This window comes from Quercus suber, unplaced genomic scaffold, assembly GCF_002906115.3.
Source record: "Quercus suber isolate HL8 unplaced genomic scaffold, Cork oak 2.0 scaffold_566, whole genome shotgun sequence".
Classification (NCBI taxonomy): domain Eukaryota; kingdom Viridiplantae; phylum Streptophyta; class Magnoliopsida; order Fagales; family Fagaceae; genus Quercus; species Quercus suber.
The window spans coordinates 333359-355485 of record NW_027070011.1 but is presented as its reverse complement, the minus strand read 5'-3'; the positions used below and the strand labels follow the sequence as shown (position 1 = coordinate 355485).

At 34.9% G+C, this 22127-nt stretch overlaps 2 protein-coding genes across 2 annotated transcripts; both read left to right on the top strand.

Moving 5' to 3' along the window:
- Positions 1-1330: 1330 nt before the first annotated feature.
- Positions 1331-2032, top strand: LOC136063724 (uncharacterized). The gene is made up of 2 exons (XM_065764521.1): positions 1331-1490; positions 1608-2032. The coding sequence occupies exons 1-2, from the start codon at positions 1331-1333 to the stop codon at positions 2030-2032; spliced, it is 585 nt and encodes a 194-aa protein (XP_065620593.1).
- A 4198-nt stretch (positions 2033-6230) lies between these two features.
- On the top strand, positions 6231-7756 carry LOC136063727 (hydroxycinnamoyl-CoA:piscidic acid hydroxycinnamoyltransferase-like). Its single transcript, XM_065764524.1, has one exon. It carries the CDS (start codon positions 6231-6233, stop codon positions 7596-7598), a length of 1368 nt encoding a protein of 455 aa, XP_065620596.1. The 3' UTR covers positions 7599-7756.
- The last annotated feature ends 14371 nt before the right edge of the window (positions 7757-22127 follow it).

Sequence of the window (22127 nt, the reverse complement as noted above, 5' to 3'; positions counted from 1 at the left end):
CGCACTTAGTATTAAGTTAGTGTAAAATCAACCAAGCCGTAATTTTAATTGGGGGTCTAAACGGCTCTTGTGTTTTCAACACATTTACGAGCTTTCAGTATGGACTTCCTTGGTCAACTCATCGAAGAGAAGTGTAGTACTAACACATGGAAACCGGTTAGACCAAATAGGAGTGGTGTAGCTTTCTAGCATCTTTTCTTTGCGGATGATTTAGTTTTTTTTGCCAAAGCTGATCCAGAGAATTGTGGTGCCCTAAGGGAGGTGTTAGATCTCTTCTGTAGCAAATCGTGTCAATCTATTAGTGGAGCGAAGTCTAGGGTCTATTTCTCCCCGAATGTTGATAGGGATAGTAGGGAGGATTTTTGTGCTATTCTGGGTTTCCAGTCCACTCCTAATCTTGGAAAATACCTTGATATTCCCATCAAGCATTTAGGGTCATCTTCACAGGATTTCAATTTTGTGCTAGAGCGAGTTAAGCAAAAGTTGGCGGGTTGGAAGGCCAATCTGTTGTCTTTGGTGGGCCGATTTGTCCTTGTGAGGCATGTCTCTTCTACCATTCCAAACTACGTGATGCAATGTGCCTATTTACCTAATAAAATTACTGAAGGCATTGATCGAGTTAGTAGGAATTTCCTATGGGGTTCAATGGATTCGATGAAGAAAATGCATTGGGTTGGTTGAGACAAAGTCACCAAGCCAAAGGATGAAGGGGGTTTGGGAATCCAATCAGCTAAGGCTAGGAATTTGGCTCTCCTATCAATGTTGAATTGGCGGTTCCATACAGAAGGTGAGTCTTTATGGGAAAAGGTTCTTAAAGGAAAATACTGTAACACTTGAAGATTGAGCTCTAGAAATAGAGACAAGCTTTCGTGTTCGAGGGTTTGGACAGTAATGAAAAAGGGTTCTGAGATCTTTCAAAAAGGTGTGAGGTGGACTTGATGATTGGTCAAATCTTGGAGCTCTGAGCCAAAGAATATATGGTCCTATGACCATGGAGATTGCGAATCTGAGGGTTAAAGATGTGGTGTCTACTACGGGGTGGAATTGGTCCACCACATCCATTGAATTTCCTGAATCTATCAAGCAGGAGCTTTAAGCTATGCCTTTTGCTTTGGCATCCTGTGGAGAGGATAAGTTAACTTGGAAGGAATCAGAGCATGGTATCTTTAACCTTGGATCAGCCTATAAGATAGCAACATCATAGGGTAGCACAGATTCTTTCAGGGGTAAATGGATTTGGAAGGTTAGGACTTTGCCTGTAATTCAATCTTTTGTGTGGCTTTGTTGTCATGAGAGCATTGGGGTGAAGGAGTTCCTTAATTGAAGGGCCATGCTGGTTGATAGTCAATGCCCTCTTTGCCATGCATCTGGTGAATCAATTTTACATGCCCTTCATGACTGTGAAGTGGTAAAACAGGTTTGGTATCAACTTGGTATGAATCATGGCAGCAACTATTTCTTTAGCAGTAACTTGAATGGTACACATCAGCGTAATGTTGGTCGACATGATGTGCCATGGAATATAACTTTTCTTTTTGCTATTTGGGTGATTTGGAAACAAAGGAATCAGACAGTGTTTAAGGGGTAGAGGTCGAACCCTTGCTTAGCTGAGGATACTTCTCGTAGAGCTTTAGAGCTTCACTTCTTTGCTAGTCCGTATAAGGAGGCTATCACTAGAGTTTGCATACCTGTCTATTGGAGTAAACTGGCTTATGGATGGGTTAAATTAAATACGAATCGCTCCTCTCTTGGAAATCCGAGTATAGCGGGGGGAGGGGGTCTAATTCGTGATGAGGAAGGTAAATGGATTGTCGGTTTTGCTCGCAAGATCAGAATGACAACCAGCTTCTTGGCTGAACTGTGGGCTCTTTGTGATGGGCTTAATGTGTGTCTTAACTATAATTTTGCTGCTGTGGAAGTGGAGCTAGACGCCAAGGCTATAGTAGAGGCCATTGCCAACCTGTATTACACTAATGTGTTTGTCTTTGCTCTCATGGAGGATTGCAGGCTCTTGGTGTCCCAGATACCTTAGGTTTGCCTTAGGCATTGTTATCGCGATGCTAATAGGTGCGCTGATGCCCTTGCTCATATGGGAGGAAGTCAAGCCACTGATTTTGTTTTTCTTGCTTGTCCGCCAGTGGACTTAGTCAAGTTTTTGGATTTAGATTTTCTTGGTTTGTATTTGAACAGGCTTTTTCTTGAGTCTTTGTGCTCTTCTTAGTTTTGTTATGAATTCCTTTTACACCAAAAAAAAAAAAAAATTTGAGTGACCGAGCTGGCATGACACACGTGCTACACTTTTTTTTTTTTTTTTTTTTCATACTAACCACTTTATTTGAGGCTCTATTTGATTGGGATTATAGAATTTTTTTTAATTTTCAACCATGTGTATTTAATTGAGGACGAAAAAGAAAAAGAATTGAAAACTAAATGGTGGAAACACACCTATTTTTCTCATTTTTCTTCCTTCCTTTTCACCTCAACCAAAGAGGCAAATGGTGTCAATCTTAGGGAAATGAACTTCTTTTTATTTATTTATTAAATATTATTACTTAAGGACATACACGAACTAAGTAGTAGCAAAGCAAGTGCCACTCAGCAATAGTAAGGGCTAGAAAATAAATAATAATAAAATAACAAAATGATGGATTGCAATTTCTCACCCTTAAGTATGAGTAAGACTTAGGTACAGTACTTAGGTACTGTTCTTTAGGTTTCTCTCTTAAGATTTTGCCACGTGGATTTTTTTTCTCATGGGATGAAAGTGTATTTTTTAGTTAAGTAGTTACATGACTGAATATTAAGAGGGGAACCTAAGAGACAACATCTAAGATACTTTACTTAAGTTTTCTCCCTTAAGTATTCAAGGTTGTAATGTCCTTCCTCCACTATAATGAAATGATGAGGGTGTTAAGGTCCATTAGTGTGGGCTTTGACATAATTAAAAATTTTTATTAAGCTAACAGAAAATAACAACAAAAGGGGCAAAGTCCTTTACATGAAATGTTAAGTTGGAACTCTACTATATTTTAAACTAATGAGGACTACACAATTACTTTATATTTAAAGTGTATTTTGTATGTTTCATAATGATTCTTTATCACAGGCAAATAGGGTGTGCATCCAACCCACCAACCTAATGAAACTAACTCAATTCAACCCAAGGCTTCAAATTGGTTTTTTGTGTATTGGTGGCTGGGAATATTAATCCTACCCAACTCAACACACCACACACGCACACACACACATATATATGGGTTGGATTCAAGTTACATCTAGTGTAACTCTAAGTAATGTTACACCACCCAATAATTTATTATTGAATTCATGTAATGAAAATCTAACTGTTGAATTATATGTTCTATATGTTTTTAATATGTATATCAATTTTCATGATGATCATATGTAATATACCATTTGATTTATAAACTCAACTTTTATGCATTATTTCAAATTACAAAAACTTAAATTTAAACGTTTGATTGATGGTATGGCTATTGATCTTCGATCATCTCGAAATTTTGCAAGCATCAAGAATATACGAAGATAATCTAATCTAACGGTGGATTTGTAAAAATTTGCATTCAATTAAATAATATTGAGTGGTGTAACATTGCTTAAAGTTACACCTGGTGTAACTTGACACGAGTTACACCTTTTTTCTGACCATAGATTACCATTAGATCTAACGGTTAAAAAATTATACATGCCTTATCATTAATATTCTAAATATCACATTACCAAAAATCTTCCTTTTATCTCTCAAAAAAAAAAAAAAACCTTCCTTCTATTTATTACTTATTCTTTAAAATTAAATACCTTCTCTCTCTAATCACCAAGTACACATCTTCTCTCTCTAAACTCATGTCCTTCTCCCATGGCTTCACCCCTTAATCCTTTCCATAATAGATACATGATATCTCATATGTTCATCAACAAATAGCTGTTATAGGCTTTCTTAAAAATTAAGCAGTTTATTCAATTATAAAAAACCAAATGTTGAGGCAGTATTTGAAGTTTGCACAGTATGTTTTGGTATTTTTCACTTCAGTCATTGGGATGAAAAAAGAAATTCTAGTAAAAAGAAAAAAAAAAAGTGCTAATGATATGGCTATTGCAATTTCTGAGTTTGTAAGCCATCAAATTGACAACTTTTCTCTTTAATGTTCTTACCTCCAAATCCTTTAAAATAAACACTTAATTTGATAAGATTGTTGATATCCAATGTTGTGGTGGAACTATGGAAGCTTTCATTAAAATCTCATAATGTTAGTGGTTGTACCAAACTACTAGTCATGTTCCAATTCAAAATTTGGGGGTTATAATGTCATAAGTGGTGGAAGGTTAAGATTTCATATTTCACATCCCCAATTGAAATTTGCTAGATCCACATTCATAGGGGCCCAAGAAAAATATAAAAAAAAATAAAAATAAAAAGGGCGGGGAGAGGGAGAAAAACTGGGTTGTCCTTTAAACACAATACAAATGGAGTGATTTGGCTCTTGCTTAATTTCTTTTCTTTATTATCAGAGATGAATATATGAGATATCATGTGTCTTGTGGTGGAAAGGGTGAAGCCATGGAGAAGGAGATGAGATTAGAGAGAGAATGTGTGTGCTTTGGAATTGGTGAGAGAAGGCATTCAATTTTAAAGAATAAAATAAAATGGAGGTTTTCGGTAACTCATTAATGCAATATTTAGAATATTAATTACAAGGCATAGAATGTTATTGACCATTAGATCTAATGGTAATCTACGGTAAAAAAAAGGTGTAACTCATGAAATTACATTAGGTGTAACTTGAACCCATATATATATATATATATATAATTACTCTTATTTTAGTATTTTTATGCAATGATTTATTGAAGAAGTTCAAATATTTGTTAAAAACTCAATTTTTTTCTAGGCATGAAACATGTAAGTACAATCCATTGACCCAACCTAATCCATGTGAGTTAAATTGGGTTGATTTTTACACATGTAATGGGTTGGGTTGGGTTAAAATACCATCAAACTCAACCTAATCTAATCCATCCAGGCAAGTGATTTGTAAGGACAATGTTTTCCTCCAAATCGATTTGGAAGAATCTCTTCTAACACATTATGTGTCAACTCATAAAACCATCTATGTCTATTATTTAAAGGAAAAAGTTTAGCCCCAAATTGATTTAGAACTATTTTCCTCCAATCAATTATATAGCTATTTAAGAGATTATCATGTGTAATTTTAGTTACACGACATTTTTATAAATCACCAGTTTGATGTGAGTTTTCCCTACTCGAATTTAAGGTAGACAAGGAGGGGATGAGACACCTATGATCCGACCTTGCCCTACCCCACTTCATTGTCATCCCTAAATCAAAAGGTAAGGATTGGCTATTGGCTAAGGCTAAGGCTAAGCCACTGGCTAGCTACTTGACCAAAAGCCGCATGCTTAACTTATCTTGACCATGGAGTGGTAGGTTGAGTCACAGTCATAAATTGACAAAAATAAGATGAGTTTGGGATGAGCTTATTTCTTTCAACTTATTTAGTTTTTTGTTTTTTTTTTTTTTATACTATTCACAGGTCCTATTGCACTATTCATAGATCTCATTGTACTATTCAGCTAGCTTTTAACCCTTTTTTGTTTTTTCACTTTCAGCAAAAAATTTTCAATTTCAACTAAATAAAATATTTCCAAATGGCCCTACAATAACAACGTGCTTGACTTTAATTCTTTCAAAAAAATGAAGTAAAAAAAAAAATCGTTTCATATTTCAAGAATGGTAATTAAATATAAATAAAAAAGAGAAAGAAATCATTTTCAAGCCGATAAAACATGGTTGCTAAATGACGAGTATTTGTCACACTTGCCCCCAAGTCCAAATCACGTTTGGAGTCATTTATAGTTTCAATAGACAGAAATTTATTTCGTTTCCGATATGGTTGTATGTCACCCTGCATAATTTATTTCATTTCCGGATATGTTTGTATGTGACCCTACATATGCATGTGACTATACCTTATTATCACTGACAAGTTTTTGTTTTTTTGGTTGAGAATCCACGGAAAAGATCTTATTCATAAAGAAGCAAATGATTTTTTTTACTGAAGTAAATGATTCTTTCTAATCTATTAACCTTCGACTAAACAATTGAAGCAAATCCTATATTTAACACTATAAGCACCACGGAAGTCAGAGCGTAGAGAGATTTGTCTGAAGAAGGACCAAGGAAAAAAAAAATGACTACCATCAGGTCTATTTCCATAGTGGTTCCTAGCGAGCCTACTCCAAGTGGCCTTTTACGGCTCCCTGAGACTGATCAAGTGGCGCAATGGACTCATGCACCAGTCATAAAAATTTACAGAGCCAAGTCCAACAACACCACCAACCCATTTTCACTTGAGGCAATGAAAAATTCCCTAAGCCGTGCTTTGATTCACTTCTACCCGTTGGCTGGCCGGCTACACTGGATTGAAGGTGGCCGACTAGAACTTGATTGCAATGCCATGGGAGTGCAACTATTGGAAGCTTATTCTGAAGCAGAATTGGATGAACTTGGTGATTTTGCACCAACCGATGTAGTGCGAGATCTTGTCCCAAAGGTTGATTATACTACTCCAATAGAGGAGTGGCCATTGTTGCTTGTACAAGTGACAAGATTTCGCTGTGGTGGCCTTTGTGTTGGAGTGGCAATGTCCCATACCATGGTTGATGGACGATCTGCAACTCACTTCATCAACTCATGGGCAAAGTTGTCTCGGGGATATGATCTGGAGGACGTTGATATGCCATTTCTTGATCGAACTGCTTTGCGATCAAGTGAACCAGTTAGGACTCCTCGCTTTGATCACATAGAATATACCGCAAAGCCACCAGTCTTGATTGGGAGGACGGATGCGAATGAAGAGAGAAAGAAGGAAACTAGTGCGACCTTGTTAAAACTTACAAGGGAGCAAGTGGAGGTACTAAAGAAGAGAGCCAATCAAGACTTTGTCGGGGTAACAATAAGGCCCTATTCTAGATATGAGGCCATTGCCGGCCACATGTGGAGATGTGCATGTAAGGTACGTGCAGTTGATAGTCATAATAGTCAATCAACAAGAGCTCGCCTTGGAGTTGACATTCGTAATCGGTTAAAGCCATCTCTCCCTGAAAGATATTTTGGGAATGCAATTTCTGTTACTGTGACACCAATATGTCTCTATGGAGACCTCTTGTCCAAGCCATTGAGTTATTCTGCTGGGAAACTAAGGGAAGCCATTGAGAGAATGGATGATGAGTATATAAGATCTGCTCTTGATTTTATATCAAGTCAGAAGGATGTGAGTGGGCTAAGGTCTAACTTTCACATTCAAGGATACTCGGAAGCACCTTTCCTAGGGAACCCTAACATTTCTCTTGGCAGCTGGATAGGTCTACCAATCTATGATGCAGATTTTGGATGGGGGAAGCCTATATACGTGGGTCCAGGGTTGCTAAATATGGATGGTAAGTCATTCATTATGCCAAGTCCCACTGCTGATGGATCTCTCATTATTGCACTTCGTTTGCAAACACAATACATGGATTCTTTTAAGAAAATCTTTTATGAGGATATTATGGAGTAACATTAAGAAGCTCCTCTTAGTGTCAGCCCAGCCAAGTTATGATCATGATATACCTAATAATAGCTGTAAAATGCAATGGAAAATTCAAAATCTTCAAAGGCTTTGAGGTTGATGGCTAAGATGTATTGATTTTTATCATGTGTGTTTCTATTTTCAGTTGTTAATTGATGTGGTTATTTAGCTCTTTTTTCTGAGTTCTACCCTCTATGTTATAATTTGTTCAGTGTTCTTCCCACCCAATAATTGAGTGCCATCTGCATCAATGTTTCCAACACCGTTTTATTACATGGATTGAATTTTACATAAAGAATACAAAATAAATTCAAATTACGCACCCACTCATCAGTAATGATGAGATTCAAGTCTTCAATCCCCTCCACCTTCTTTAATTTCATGGGTAGGAACAATCCAATATTAGTGTGAGGGTGGAGAGAGCCTGATCGTCTTTTCAAAACCATTCAAGAACTAGAGTGCAAGCACAATTTATCATCGACTCTAGAAGATAATACATTCGAAAGAAATCATCTACACTTTCTTCCATCTTGTTAAGACATATGTGGATATTTTTTGAGACATATGTTATGTAAATTGGCTAATTATTTGACAAAACACACTTTACTTGTAATTAGGTAGATTTAGGATGTGTTTAGTACTTCAAAGAATAAGAGTTCAAATATAGTATTGAAGCCATGCAAATCTGTTCAAGAAATAAGTGAAAAAATATTGTTCATTAAAACTCAACAGATAGCTCGACAGATATAATATCTATCGAGATCTACAAAATTAGAATTTTCAAATCTGATTTTCGGCCCATGCTTATGTATTTGTGTAGGATTTCTTTTCTTATAACCCTAGGCATATATAAGGCTTATTTTAAAGGCCATCATATATGAGAATACAAGGAGAACACATGCAAAAGGTGACCGAGTACCTTATTCTCTTTGAAAGAAGCTACTGCGTCTTTGCGTCTTAGGGTTTTGTAATCAAGTGCTTCTTGATCTTCATTGTTGATGAAGTGAAGAACTTTGCAGCTAACAATCTTTTACAAGTTGGTGTGTTAGTCACGTATTGGGATTTGTGCAAATGAGTTAGTCACGTACTGGGATCTGTGCAAAAAGGGTGACGTTCATATATTGAAGAGTTCAGAGGTTGTGAAATGGTAGAAGATTTTTACTGTAAGTTCATCTATAGGGATTGTAAAGTCTAGGGATAAAAATTTTGTACTAGATTTGAAACTTCTCTTTACTATAGTGAATTGCTTTTCAGAAAGGTTTCCCCCCAGATTTTTTATTGTGAAACAACACTACAAAAAAGTGACCTATTGCGGCAAGCCAAAAGCGCCATTGAAGCCCCAAAAAGTACCACTAAAGGTGTATTTGACCTTTAGTGACGGGTGCTATTTCGGCGGTTCTTCCTACCACTGTTACAATGCTGCTATAGATTTATTGTAGTGGTAACAAAAAACGCCACTGTAGATGCACTTTATAGCTAGTGATAGTTTTGGTTTATTGCGGCGGGCAAAAAACCACCGCCATATGAGGTTAGAATTCAGGTCAATTGACCTTTAATAGTGGGTAATGCGCGCTGCTATAGGTGTCCACCTTTAGCGGCAGGCTATAAGTGTCGCTATAGGGCTTAATATAAAATAGAACATATGCACCTTTTAGCTGCGGTTATGTTTGAAGCTTTAGCGGCGGCCTATAAAGCTACTATATGGTTGCATTTAAAACTTGGTTTTAGACCTTTAGCGGTGGTTTTTGCCCGCCGCTGTAGGTTAAATTGTTTATTTTTTCCCCTGAGTTTTAAAACCACAAATCTATTACAAATAATCTGTAATAATTTTAGCTCCACTAAGACAATACCACAAATGTAACTAGATAACACCACAAATGTCTCCAAACTAACATTATATTAACATAGAAATATATTATCAAATACATAACATTGTCTATAACCATCATCATAAAATTAACAAAAAAAATAGATGTGGTCCTTTGTACACAAAAAGTCCTTCAACACTTAAATTAAGCTAATACCATAATCAAATTTTCAAAGTATTTCAAAATATTTTTCAACACTTAACAAAAAATGTGATTGTTCAAATGTGGTTCTTTGTACACAAAAGGTCCTTAAACACCTACATAAAACTTATAAGCTACTTGGTTGATGAGATGCAACTGATGATTTTTGGAGAGCTGGGGATTGTAGGACCAAAGGAACGTCCTACATACAAAAAAAAAAAAAAGGCAATAATTAGGACACAACGTTATAAAATATTGGAATCCAAAATTGCTTTGCAACATAAAAAACAAGCAATAAGCTCCTATTGAGCACTTCATCTAACAAAAAATCAGCCTACTTCGTCAAAACAAAATGGTGAGTCAAAAACCTTCCTGCCATCAAGTATATGCTAATCAAATTTTTTTATCAAGAAGTATTTCAGAAAATGCTGACTATTTCAACTTTAACCAACTGTCCAAAATTATCTTAAGTTAACCTTATACCCTTAGTTCAAAAAAGCATTCAAGCTAAATCATAATTCATCAGCCAAAAGAAAGTTGTATTCTTGTATACAAGGGTAATATACAAGTCAGCCCTCAAAATTCAATCACATAAGTATACAAGTATATAATGCCCACATGGAATGCTTTCATATTTCCTCTCAAGTATCCTACTGGTTAAAATTCAATCACACAACAAGTGAAATATAGAACTATTTAACAAAGAGTATCAGGGTGTCAACAAGGCAACAGAAAATCCCACAAGAAGTCACCAATTAAAAATCAATACTAAGAAGCAAACATTTGCCACTAAGAAAAATCTGCAGATCTAACACATTCTTACCACATCCATATAAGCAAAATATTTTTTTTGCATATCAACCATACAATAGTTTCTCGAATCTTTGACCTCTTATGATTAATTTTCAACACTGTAACACTGAAGGTGTTTTTATCTTAGGGAAGAAATATCTTGTGTTGGCCAATAAAAGAGTGACAGTAGCTTATTATACAGGCATTTTGTTTGAAATATTGAAACCAATGACACAAATGAAATGCAAACATTTTGTTTCTATACCAACTTCCAAAATACCCTTATACTTGATGCAGAAAAAGGTGATACTCACTTTTACTTAAATCAGCCCCTAGAAAAGAAAAAATGAACACTACTACATGTTATCATCAGAAATGGTAATTAGTCATTGCTCACTTAAGCTTCATTGGAGACATTAAAGATTCAAAGGGAATTAATTCCCACTGTAAAAATGGCTACCTATTCCAAGATATTGGGAATCATATCAGAGAGAGAGAGAGAGAGAGAGAGAGAGGAGGAGTAGATCTAACCAAGTGTATAAAAAAAAGCAAGTTTCTCATGGGCTATAGGATACTGATGTAGAAGAATTCTCAAAATCATAGTGTTCTTATCATATCATTTTACAGAAATTACAAAACGGTTGTTTAGTATCAATAGAAAGCTTAAATCAAAATTATTTGTAATCAGTTCTTCTTTTAGAATATTCAGGAAATAAAATATATAAATAAACATATACCAAACTATGATTTCCCCTCGTTGCCTGCCAATATCAAGTACTTTTCTTTCCTTGTTAAGTTGGTGCACTCATTGCCTGGGGTGCTGGCATTGTATATGTAGCCTAATGGGTTTTCTCTGTTGTGTTCTAGAGGTAGAAATTTCAAGAAAGAAACAAACTTTATGACATATAATGGCTCTAGTGTTCATATAATTGAAATTGAGACATTTCCAACTAGAAAGCCCTTACAAAAGCAAACTAAAAATACATGCTTATATCCANTGAAGAAGTTCAACACCGTGAGGTAGCAATCACATTCACCTTGGGATGATTTGCTTTTGTTTGTTTCCCCATTTGACATGCTCTACATATAGTCTTCTCCACCTTTCCAAACTTTGGAAGTCCCTCAAGGCCTCATTTTAGAGACTTTACATACTTGTTTGAAGTTTACATGTCCAAACTGTGATGCCACAGTTTCAGCATATCAACACGAGCACTTCTACACGAAATGGTGCCGTAGGTACTATTCCATAGCAATTATCAGTAGTCCTATTTCCTTCCAAGACTTGAATCCCTTTCTCATCAATGATTATGCACCCCTTATTTTAGAATTGAAGAGAAAATCTTCATCACATATTTGAGTAATACTAAGGAGATTTGCCTTCAATCCTTTGATGTATAGTACTTCTTTCAACAAAGGTAATCCCAGTATTTCAATCGTCCCTTTCCGAGAACTTGAGCATGACTCCCATCACCAAAAGTCACATAATCACATGCTTTCTCTTTAAGAGTCATAAACAATGATTTATCTCCTATCATATGACGGGAAAATCCACTGTCAAGGTACCATAAACATGAATTAAATACCTTCAATGAGGTGTGCACAAACATACACGCATGAGACAAGCATTCTTGACCATCAAACAAAAATTCATTGTTATTCTCCATACTCATTCCAGATTGAATTTTCTTTTTCAGATTATCAACCTTTTCACACAATGATCTATTTCTTCTTTTGTATTTCTCAATCAAAGAGGTAGACTCACATAGACTATTGTGAAGAATGTGGTTCTTGCTTTCAAAATATTTCAGCATGTGAATGAACATCCTAGCATGTTTCCTGGATTTAATTAACTCTAAGAGTTCCTTTTTAGAGTATCCCTCAAATATACTCATAGAGTCATTTTCACAAACACTCAAACCACAATTCAGCATAACCCTTTTTACAGCAGCCTCTATAGCCAAAGGGTCTAGGATCGCACTCAGGTAATCAAACCACAAAGAGTGCACCCGCTCTGATACCAATTGAGAGTTCAATTTGGGTATGAAACACCCTTGAACGTTTAGACCCCCAGATACAAAAATACCAATTCAAGCTTTATATCAAACAATTCATGTGCGGAATATGATAACAAACTTATAATAGAATTGATAAAACAATCTATGCCAAATATAAACACATCCACAACAGTAAATATAAGGCAAAGATAAAGGAAAGAGAGATGCAAACACACGGACAACACACGATGTGTTATCGAAGAGGAAACTGGAGTCCTCGGCGTAAAACCTCTCCGCCGCCTCCAAGCGGTGATAAAATCTACTAAAGAATATAGTTGGGATACATGAACAGCAGAAGACCCTCCAAGCCTAATCTATCCAAGTACCTAAGCCCTCCAAGCTTCTTGCTCCGACGAGGTTACGCCGAACCTATTTCTTCTTTAGCTTGCCAGATTCCGCTACTTGACCATAGCATCAACCAATGTATATTGGTTCCTTTTCAAACTGCTTCCCAAAGTACCAAATGGACCTTCTCACAGACGTGGGTGTAGTGAGATAAGGGTTTGGTAAATGACCTCTCAAGAGTATGACAATGGAGAGGAAGAGAGTAGAGGAATTTGTAGAGTCTCTTTAGATGAAGATTGGGGATAAGGCAATCTTGTTTTTCTCTAGGGTTTTCTCTCACAAAATTCTCTCTGGAAGCTCTCTCAATATGATGGGTATAAGGGTGTATATATAGTAGGGTGAGAAGGGAATGCAAAACGTCAGTTTTTGCCAAATAGGGCAAGTTGGCGACTTGATCTCGCGGCTTGACCAAGTCGCGAATTCAAGTCGCGACGTAACGGCCTGGCCAGACTAGAACTTTTATCCTGTAACGTGATAGCTGGCGCAACCCTTCAGCTTCCCAGTGTGCCCCTCACGTGCCAGCATTTCGCGACTTGCCAGTCACGATCCACCCGCGAGCCCTAGCCACGAGCCTCTATTTTTCTTACACACTCTTAAGCTTTTCTTCACATCTTCTAACACACTACCCTTACAGATTTCCCACCTAAATACAGGGTTGCTAAGTGCTAAATTACAAGCAAATTGGTCATAGAATAAAGCCAATTAAATGGTTGATTAAATTCAACCTTACATAATTAATAAAATTCAAATTTTTATTAAACTTTTCTCTAGTAGATTCAAGATCTATCACCTTGTGGATTCAAGGATCTCTTGTAGACTCGATGTTTATTACTAGAAAACTAACAATTTAGTTTCAGTTCCATCAAAGAGAGTATCGTGTATGCTTTCTTCATGCTTTCGCGACATCAGGAAGTTTACAATACAAAAATATAAATTTGTAGTACAACAAACTTGGTCTATGGTGATGAAACTAGTGAGGAAAAAACATTTCACTGCCAAATAGCAACATTCAGTGAAGAAATGAAAAAGTCATCACCAAATATTAAAAAATGCTTAACAATGATGAGGAAATCATGTTTTCGTCGCTTAAGATATTACAAATGGCAACAAAAATTACTTAAAAACTAGCACCAAAGAGATTTTTAGGCCGGATGTCTACGACAATGGAATATTTTGTTGCACAAAGTGGGATCTAGTGAGACAAAAATATTCATTGCCAAATATGAACAATAGGTGATTAAACACTAATTTCATCGCCCCATATAAAAAACAATTATTATCATTGGTGACCAAATTCTTTTTCTTCTCCTATAAATCCCAAAAAATTAAGGCTTGTGCAATCTGTTTGAGTATATATAGTAAGTACTCTGTACTTAAATATTTGTAAAATTATATAGCGAAATTGATGATGCTTGATGTTGTGGTAGGTTGCCGAGTAGGAGCATGGAGCTATAAGGTAGTTTAAGTTGATATTAGAAGTGTTGGTTATTTTGTGTATATTTGTTTGATGTTGTGGTGGGTCATTGAGTTGGAGGATGGTGCTATAAGGTAGTTTAAGTTGATATTAGGAATGTTGATTATTTTGTGTATATTTGTTTGATTATTAAAGTATATATATGTTTATAAATTGGTGTATGGAAAGCATTAACCAATTTTTTAACTTTCGATCCCTTTTGAATTGAATGTGAAATATGATGAGTATAGTGATAGTGTGAAATAGTAACTTCTTAATATCTCCTTGCTGAAAATAGAAAAGGAATATGTTTCATTCATGTGTACAAGTTTAGAGCTGTCTTATAAAAACTCGTTGGATTAGTGTAATTTATTCCGACAAGGCTCTTCTTAATTTTCTTGTTTGGACAATTCATAAATATTTAGAAATCTCGTTGCATTAATGCATATATCTGTGTTGTGGTTAACTGCTTATCGCTTAAATTGTCACCTCTCACGGATTTCATGTAGCAAATCCTCTTGTTCTCCGGGTACATACTAGGAGGGGTATTACAATATGCCTCATCTACGTCGTGTACTTGGGAAACTAAGCAGGGATGCTACTGGATTTCCATTGGAGATGGATGAAGTGGTACATCGTGATAGCATTCTTGGCATGCTACTAGATTTTACTTTTAAAGGCTTTACAATGCCTCGGAAATGGGACAAGAAATCAATCTTGGTGTCCTTGTAGACTCTTAAAGTTGGTAATAACCTTATCATGATTCTCATAATTAAAATTCTAAGAATAAATTCCCATTTAACGTGAATCTCGCATGCCAAGAATGTTATCACGTTGCGATATAATTTTGAGATTCTATTCTCACAACCACCAATCAAAATTTGAGTGAGAAGTCTAAGTGGAAGGCTAGAATCTTTTCTATAATTATTCGAGCTTGCCTATAAATACCTCAACCGCATTGCAGAATTCAAATATCAAATAGTCATTGCAGCTTATCTAAGCGTCATGCATGAAGATTGAAGAGACAGCGAGTGAATTTGAGCCAAGGATGACTTGCCCAGTTGCCCATATATGCAGCAAGCAATTTGCCTTTCTTGGCCTCTGAGCAGGTTTCCTTGGCTCTAATTCACTCTCTTTGTTCAAACAACACTCCTAATCGTGAGCCAATCCTAAGTGCACCAAAGAACCGTGACTTAGATAAGGCTATAACAACAGCCGCTCACACACACACACTGGTTGTTATTCTAATAACAATTATGCAGAGTCTTCTAATCTTTTGGAGCTCATAAAGTCTGGTTTTGATAGGTTCTACCTTGGCTGATGCTTACATAGACAGACACTGTCGTTTGGCTGTTATGATCGATGTGTTGCGAAGAAAGGTTCTAAAACATTATCAATAATGAATTTATGTGTCAAATAAAAAATAGAAGAAAGCCAACGAAAATTATATAATAAGAATAACAAGCTCAACTACAAACGAATTTTGTTTCAAATATAAATTATACATAGAAATAATCAGAAACAAATGAAATTTTCCTACGACTGTTCTTGAGCCAATAAAATTTCACTCGTATTAATTAAGTTCTCGAGTGTTTCTGTACATATATATTTGTAGTTATTTCTATTAATGTTTGTCAAATGTATTTGTAGTTATTTCTATTAATGTTTTCCCCTCCTACTGCCTTGATAGAGAATTCTATACTCAAATCTCTCTGTTTATTTTGAGGATATAGGTAGTCATTATTTGACTACTTGGATTAGAGGTAAAGAGTTTAGGATAACAAAAGTGTAGTTTTTGAAGCTTTAGGTGTACCTTTAGTTCGTAGACCCACATATCCAACACTGAGTCTCCTCCTATAAATGATGTGATGTCTTTACTTTGTGGAAAATCAGTAACTTAGGGATCTAACCAATGATAAACTCAAGTGAGTTTATGAGCTTACTATCTANTGTTTCTGTACATATATATTTGTAGTTTTTTCTATTAATGTTTGTCAAATGTATTTGTAGTTATTTCTATTAATGTTTTCCCCTCCTACTGCCTTGATAAGAGAATTCTATACTCAAATCTCTCTGTTTATTCTGAGGATATAGGTAGTCATTATTTGACTACTTGGATTAGAGGTAAAGAGTTTAGGATAACAAAATGTGTAGTTTTTGAAGCTTTAGGTGTACCTTTAGTTCGTAGACCCACATATCCAACACTGAGTCTCCTCCTATAAATGATGTGATGTCTTTACTTTGTGGAAAATCAGTAACTTAGGGATCTAAACCAATGATAAACTCAAGTGAGTTTACTGAGCTTAACTATCTTTACTTAAGGATAGTCTGTCATAACATCTTCTCTATCTCTCACATTCACACCATTCCTTTAGACAGATGTGCTTTCCTTTATGCTCTTGTCACAAATGTGTCCATGTGTTTTCCTTCCCTATTCATTCAAACAATTGTTGAGATTTATAGGAGTAAATCTAAAGCACAAAAGCTATTCTTTCCTATTTTTATATATAGGGTGTTGAACTTTCTAAGGTTAGAAAACTTTCCTGCTCTAGACTTAGTTCATAGCATTGCCTCTATAAGAGCCACTTTTCTCAGACAATGACAAACTCAAACAAAGATTGTTGAACCAAGCACTGGGACTTCAAAGAGACCAAGAGGTAAAGCTTCTACTGTGGCTCTTGCCTCTAGTGATCAGCTTGCTACTGAGGAGGTTCATGTGGGTCCTACTACAGCTATGGATCCTGCTGGTGATGATGATACTGTTGAACCTATAGTTACCCCTCCTCTCTCACTCCGTACCATGATGGAGACCTTTATGACTACTCAGGCGGCTCATGAACAGCTTATTGATGAGCTACTCACTAAGGTTGCTACCTTGAGAGCAGATTTTGCCAAGTATAGGAGTGCTTTTCCACCTCCTCCACTCTCTAATCCTTGATAGTTGCCTTTGGCAGTGCATAACAAAAAGTGGGGAGTAGGATTTAGGATAATTTCTTGTACTTATAGGGAGAGTAGAGAGATTTTGTATTCAGGAGGAGTAGTTTTAGATATTGATGAGAGATTTTGATTTGTATTTTTATTCTCATTGATTTTGATGTATATTCACTTTTATTGTTCCTTTTTCACAAACATTGTTGGGTTCATTGACTATGATAGCTTATTTGATGTTTATTCATTTGACATTCTATCTATCTCTTATATTTTGTGAATTCAAGTTCAGTTTTTATATTTTGGATTTATACTGTAATTTCCACTCATGCATTTATGGTTTGCTTTAAGTGTTTCAAGAATTTACAAGTTAATTCGTTCTCATTTGATGTCTATTCTAGCAACTAATAGTTAGTGGATTGTGACAGAATCATATTTGGGCAACAATGTGTAAGTTGGGCTAATTCTTGAATTGAGCAATTCTTTTTTAATTGTGTTTTGTCACGGATTGCCAAAGGGAGAGGTTGTTAGATTCTAAAGATTTAGGATTAAATGTTTAGAATTTCAGCTTGTACATGTTGACAAACTAAGAATAAAAACATTTCTAGGATAGGTGTTAGACATTGCTTAAAGCTGTTCATGTCAAGACTCAAGAATATATAAGCTACAGGAAAAAAAATTTTAATTTTCTGTGAAGCTTGACCAATCGAAGGATGAGGCTCAACTGATCAAATATTGTAGAAAAATAATTTCTGCAGAATTTTACACAGGCCCAAGCCCGCAAAAACATTTAGGGTTTCAGTCAAACACTCTTACATATAAAATGAATACCCTAGCCACATTTTGAAGACTCTTGGAGGACTTTAGAGGTGCTCTTGTGAGATTTAAAAGGTATTGTAAGAACTTCGATTCTCTATAATGGATTTGTTTTATCTTAAGGATGGCTAGGTCAAATCTTTCCTAAGTTTTTAACTTGAAACTGATGGTTTCATTGGTTTTCCTGGGTCATCATATTGTGGTGTTCTTTATTTTCCCTTGCTTTGCATGATATGATTTATTATTGTTTAACCTGGATATTCTAGGCTTTTGCCCTTAATTTTTTTTTTAAATTTATTTAGCAATTTGCCCCTATTTCGAAACTATATAGGGATATGCCCCTGTTTCGATACTCGATTACCTAAAAATCGAGTTTCAATGAAATACTCGATTCGTAGAAAATTGAGTTATACCCGATTAAACTTAAAAAAAAAAAAAAAAAAAAAAAAAAAAAAATTGCATGGAACTCGAGTTTCAGGAAATCGAGTTCCATGCAAAAATTTTTATAAGTGTCATCGCTCCATATTCAGGGAGACCTACAGTGGCATTTTTAAGCCCTATGGCCGCTTTTTCCTGCAAAAATAAATTTTCCCATAAGTCAGATTGCCCCATACCAAGTTCAGGGAGCCCTATAGTGGTGTTTTTAAGCAATATAGTGACGTTTTTAAGGTCTATAGCGGCGTTTTCCTGCAAATTTATTTTTTTTAATAAAGTCTGATTGCCCCATACCAGGTTTTGGTAGCTCTATATTGGCATTTTAAAGCCATATAGTGATGTTTTTATGCCCTATAGCGGCATTTTCCTACCTAAAAAAAAAAAAAAATTAGTCTGATTGTCCCATACCAGGTTTAGAAAGCCCTATAATGGCGTTTTTAAGCCCTATAGTAACGTTTTTAAGCCTTATAATGGCATTTTAAAGCTCAATTTCCATAAAATCGAGATCAATGCAATTTTTTTTTTTTTTTTAAGAGTTTGATCAGGCATATTCGATTTTCTACAAATCGAGTATTTCATTGAAACTCGATTTTAAAGTAATCGAGTATCGAAACAGGGGCATATACCCATATATATAGTTTCGAAATAAGGGCAAATTGCTAAATAAATGAAAAAAAAAAAAAATTAAGGGCAAAAGCCTAGAATGTCCTATTTGTAATATGCTGTGAAAGCAATATCCTGTGTAAGTCATTCTTGATTCTTCTTTGCTCTCTGCATCTCTCATATGAGGCCCTCGATAATCATGACTTCTTGACTCGCCATTGCTCTCTGCGTCTCTCATACAAGGCCCTCGTCAATCATGACTTTACACCAGATTATATATCTTTCTCTTGCCCAAAGAGCCAAAAAGATGAGCTCTGTGATTGTTTTTGGCAATGATTAGTGTTAGGTTCTAAAACTTTAGGAATTAATGTATTAGAACTTCACTTTGTATTTGTTGGCAAACCATGATCAAAACATAGAGTCTAGGTTTAGACTTGCTCAAAGTATGGATTGATGTAAAGTTGGAATCGAGTAATTGCAGGAATTACCATTCAAAATCTGCAAGGCTCGATCGATCAAAAGTTAGACTCCATCGATTGAAACACATCCATCACTTCAATTGTTGCATAAAGAACTTTCAAGAAGATCTGAAACCTTTGAGTGGAGTCTCAAAATCACAAATAGGAGAACTTATGGTTGCTGCAGATAAAGGAAAGAAGTAATCCATGGACTCGAAGCTGTCACATGGTTGTAGTAGTAAGTTTTTTACATGAGGTAACAATAGGATGTTAGTGATCTAAGTCTTATTGTACAAACTTCAATTCTTTCATAGTGGATCTGTTTTTACCTTAAAGATAACTAGATTAAATCCTCCACAGGTTTTTTACCAGTTAAGTTTTCCTGAGTCATCAAATCTGTGTGTTCTTTATTTTTTGCATTATATCTGTTTTACACATATTGGTTTAACCTAGTTCTAATTAACAAACTTTTTAATCAACTTGGCTTAATATTAGGCTAAACATATTGTGTTAAGAGGTCTAAAAACTAACATTTAGCATATATACCATGTTTTATTTCAACTTTTTAGTCATGGTCGCTATTTGCAGTGAAACATAGAGAGGATCCTTTTCTTTGTAGAACACTAGTCATTATGTGTAGGGCTGTAAACAAGCCAAGTTTTGTTGAGTAGTGCGTGTCTGAGATTGGCTTGTCAATAAAAATCAAATGCTCAAGCTTGAGACAATTTTAAAAACAGTGTTTGAGCTTGAGCTCATGAGAATGCCAAAAAACTTGAGCTTGGCTTGGCTTGGCTTAATTAACTACCAAGTTCATGCTTAATATCAAGCTCAAACTCAAGCTCAAGTTAAGTTTTTTAGCTTGGAATCCAAAAAAAAAAAATAAATAAATGCATTATCAAATGCAAAATATAGACATTGGACAGAAATAGTAAGGGTGATAAGTAAGAATCTGGATTGTGAAATTATAGTTTTGATAATCTTGGATTGTGAAGTTAGGCAAAGACTAGAAGTCTAGAAAGAATTACATTTGTAACTGAAGGGGAAAGACTTACATAGTAACATATTTCACAAATTTACAAAGATTGTGGGTGGGGGAAAAGCCATACATGGGCCCACTTGGATTTTTTTTTTTAAATGTTGACTTAAGTCTAAAAGTGTTCCAAGGGCAGTTTAAAGGGAGTATTAAAAAAAAAAAATTAGAGAAAAGAAATTAATGGTAGTGGTAAGTGGTCTCATGTGGATTATGTTATTATTAAGATATGTGTAATGTGATAATAATGAGTTTATTTAGTAAACATATATCAAGCTATAAATGAGCCTAAGTTTGACATGTTTTGCATTGAGCCTTATTGTTTTCGAGTTTATTCATGAACAATTTTTTTTGCTTGGGGTTGGCTTGTTTATCAAACAAACCTAAAACTAAGGCTCAAGCTTGGCTTATTTATAAATAAATGAACATGAAAAAGCTTTTTTTCCAAGCCGAGCCCGAGTTGTTCATGAATGACTTGGCTCATTTACCGCCCTAATTATGTGCAAACATTATTTCCTAGACCTTATATATTGTTTTGCATTTGTCAATCATGCCTCCACTTTTCAAGCAATTTTTGCTCATGATAGTGTTTTGTTGTGAAAATAATACATTAGAAAGCCTCCAAAGTTAATATAACATATATGAACACTACTTGATCCAAAAAACTTAAATCTTATGAGCTTGAGCCTAATTATATTAATCACTCCCCCCAACGACGGCTCTAGGAATTTTTTTCAAGGTAGTCATTAAAAAATTTAATAAAAATATAACTTCATATATTGACCCCAAAAAAGCATACACACACACACACAAATACATTAAGTCCTACAGTTTTCTTTTATGATTTTTCTTAATTTGAAATCTTTGCAAAATCTCATTATTAATGTTACAAGTTACATTTCTTTCAAAATTATAGTTAGATAAAACTTTTCTAGGGCTTTTTCTTTTGGAATGTAAGGACCTAATATTATTAAAGGAACCAAAGTTTAAGAACAAAAGTTTGGCTACAAACTTAATTGTAGGCTAAGGCTATAACTCTCACTAAACAAATTAACATCGCTACATATATTGAAAATCTAATTATTGAATTGTATGTTTTTTATGTTCTTAAAGCACATGTCAAATTTTAAGTCAATCGGATATTATTTACTATTTTATCTATAAACTTATTTTTTTTATGTATGATTTTAGACTACAAAATCTCAAAATTTAAAGATTTGATCAATGACATAGCTATTAATCTTTGATCTTAAAATTTTGTAAGTATGAAGGATATTAGAAGAAAATAAGATACAATGGTTAATTTGTCAAAATTCACATTCAATAAATAAAATAATGAGTGGAGTTGTAGCTTTAGTCTACAACAAGATTTGTTGCCAAATTTTATCCAAAGTTTAACTATGTTGGGTCTAAAAAAAAAATTAGCGTGCTCACAAATATTTTTTAAAAATAAAAAATCATAAAACTTTTAAAATTATACATAATAATTTTTTTTTTTTTTTTTGAGGTTAGGGTGGTCCTATGACCACCCCAAACTCAATGTAGAGCCGCCAGTAACTCTTTCTCTTGTCATTCTTATTCTATGTGAGACTTT

What these genes read in the sequence shown, in the direction of transcription:
- LOC136063724 (XM_065764521.1), top strand. Translation starts at nt 1,331, where the DNA reads ATGCTGGTTGATAGTCAATGCCCTCTTTGCCATGCATCTGGTGAATCA. An exon ending in CTTGAATGGTACACATCAGC is followed by an intron (nt 1,491 to 1,607) that starts GTAATGTTGGTC and finishes ACCCTTGCTTAG; the next exon opens with CTGAGGATACTTCTCGTAGA.
- LOC136063727 (XM_065764524.1), top strand. Translation starts at nt 6,231, where the DNA reads ATGACTACCATCAGGTCTATTTCCATAGTGGTTCCTAGCGAGCCTACT.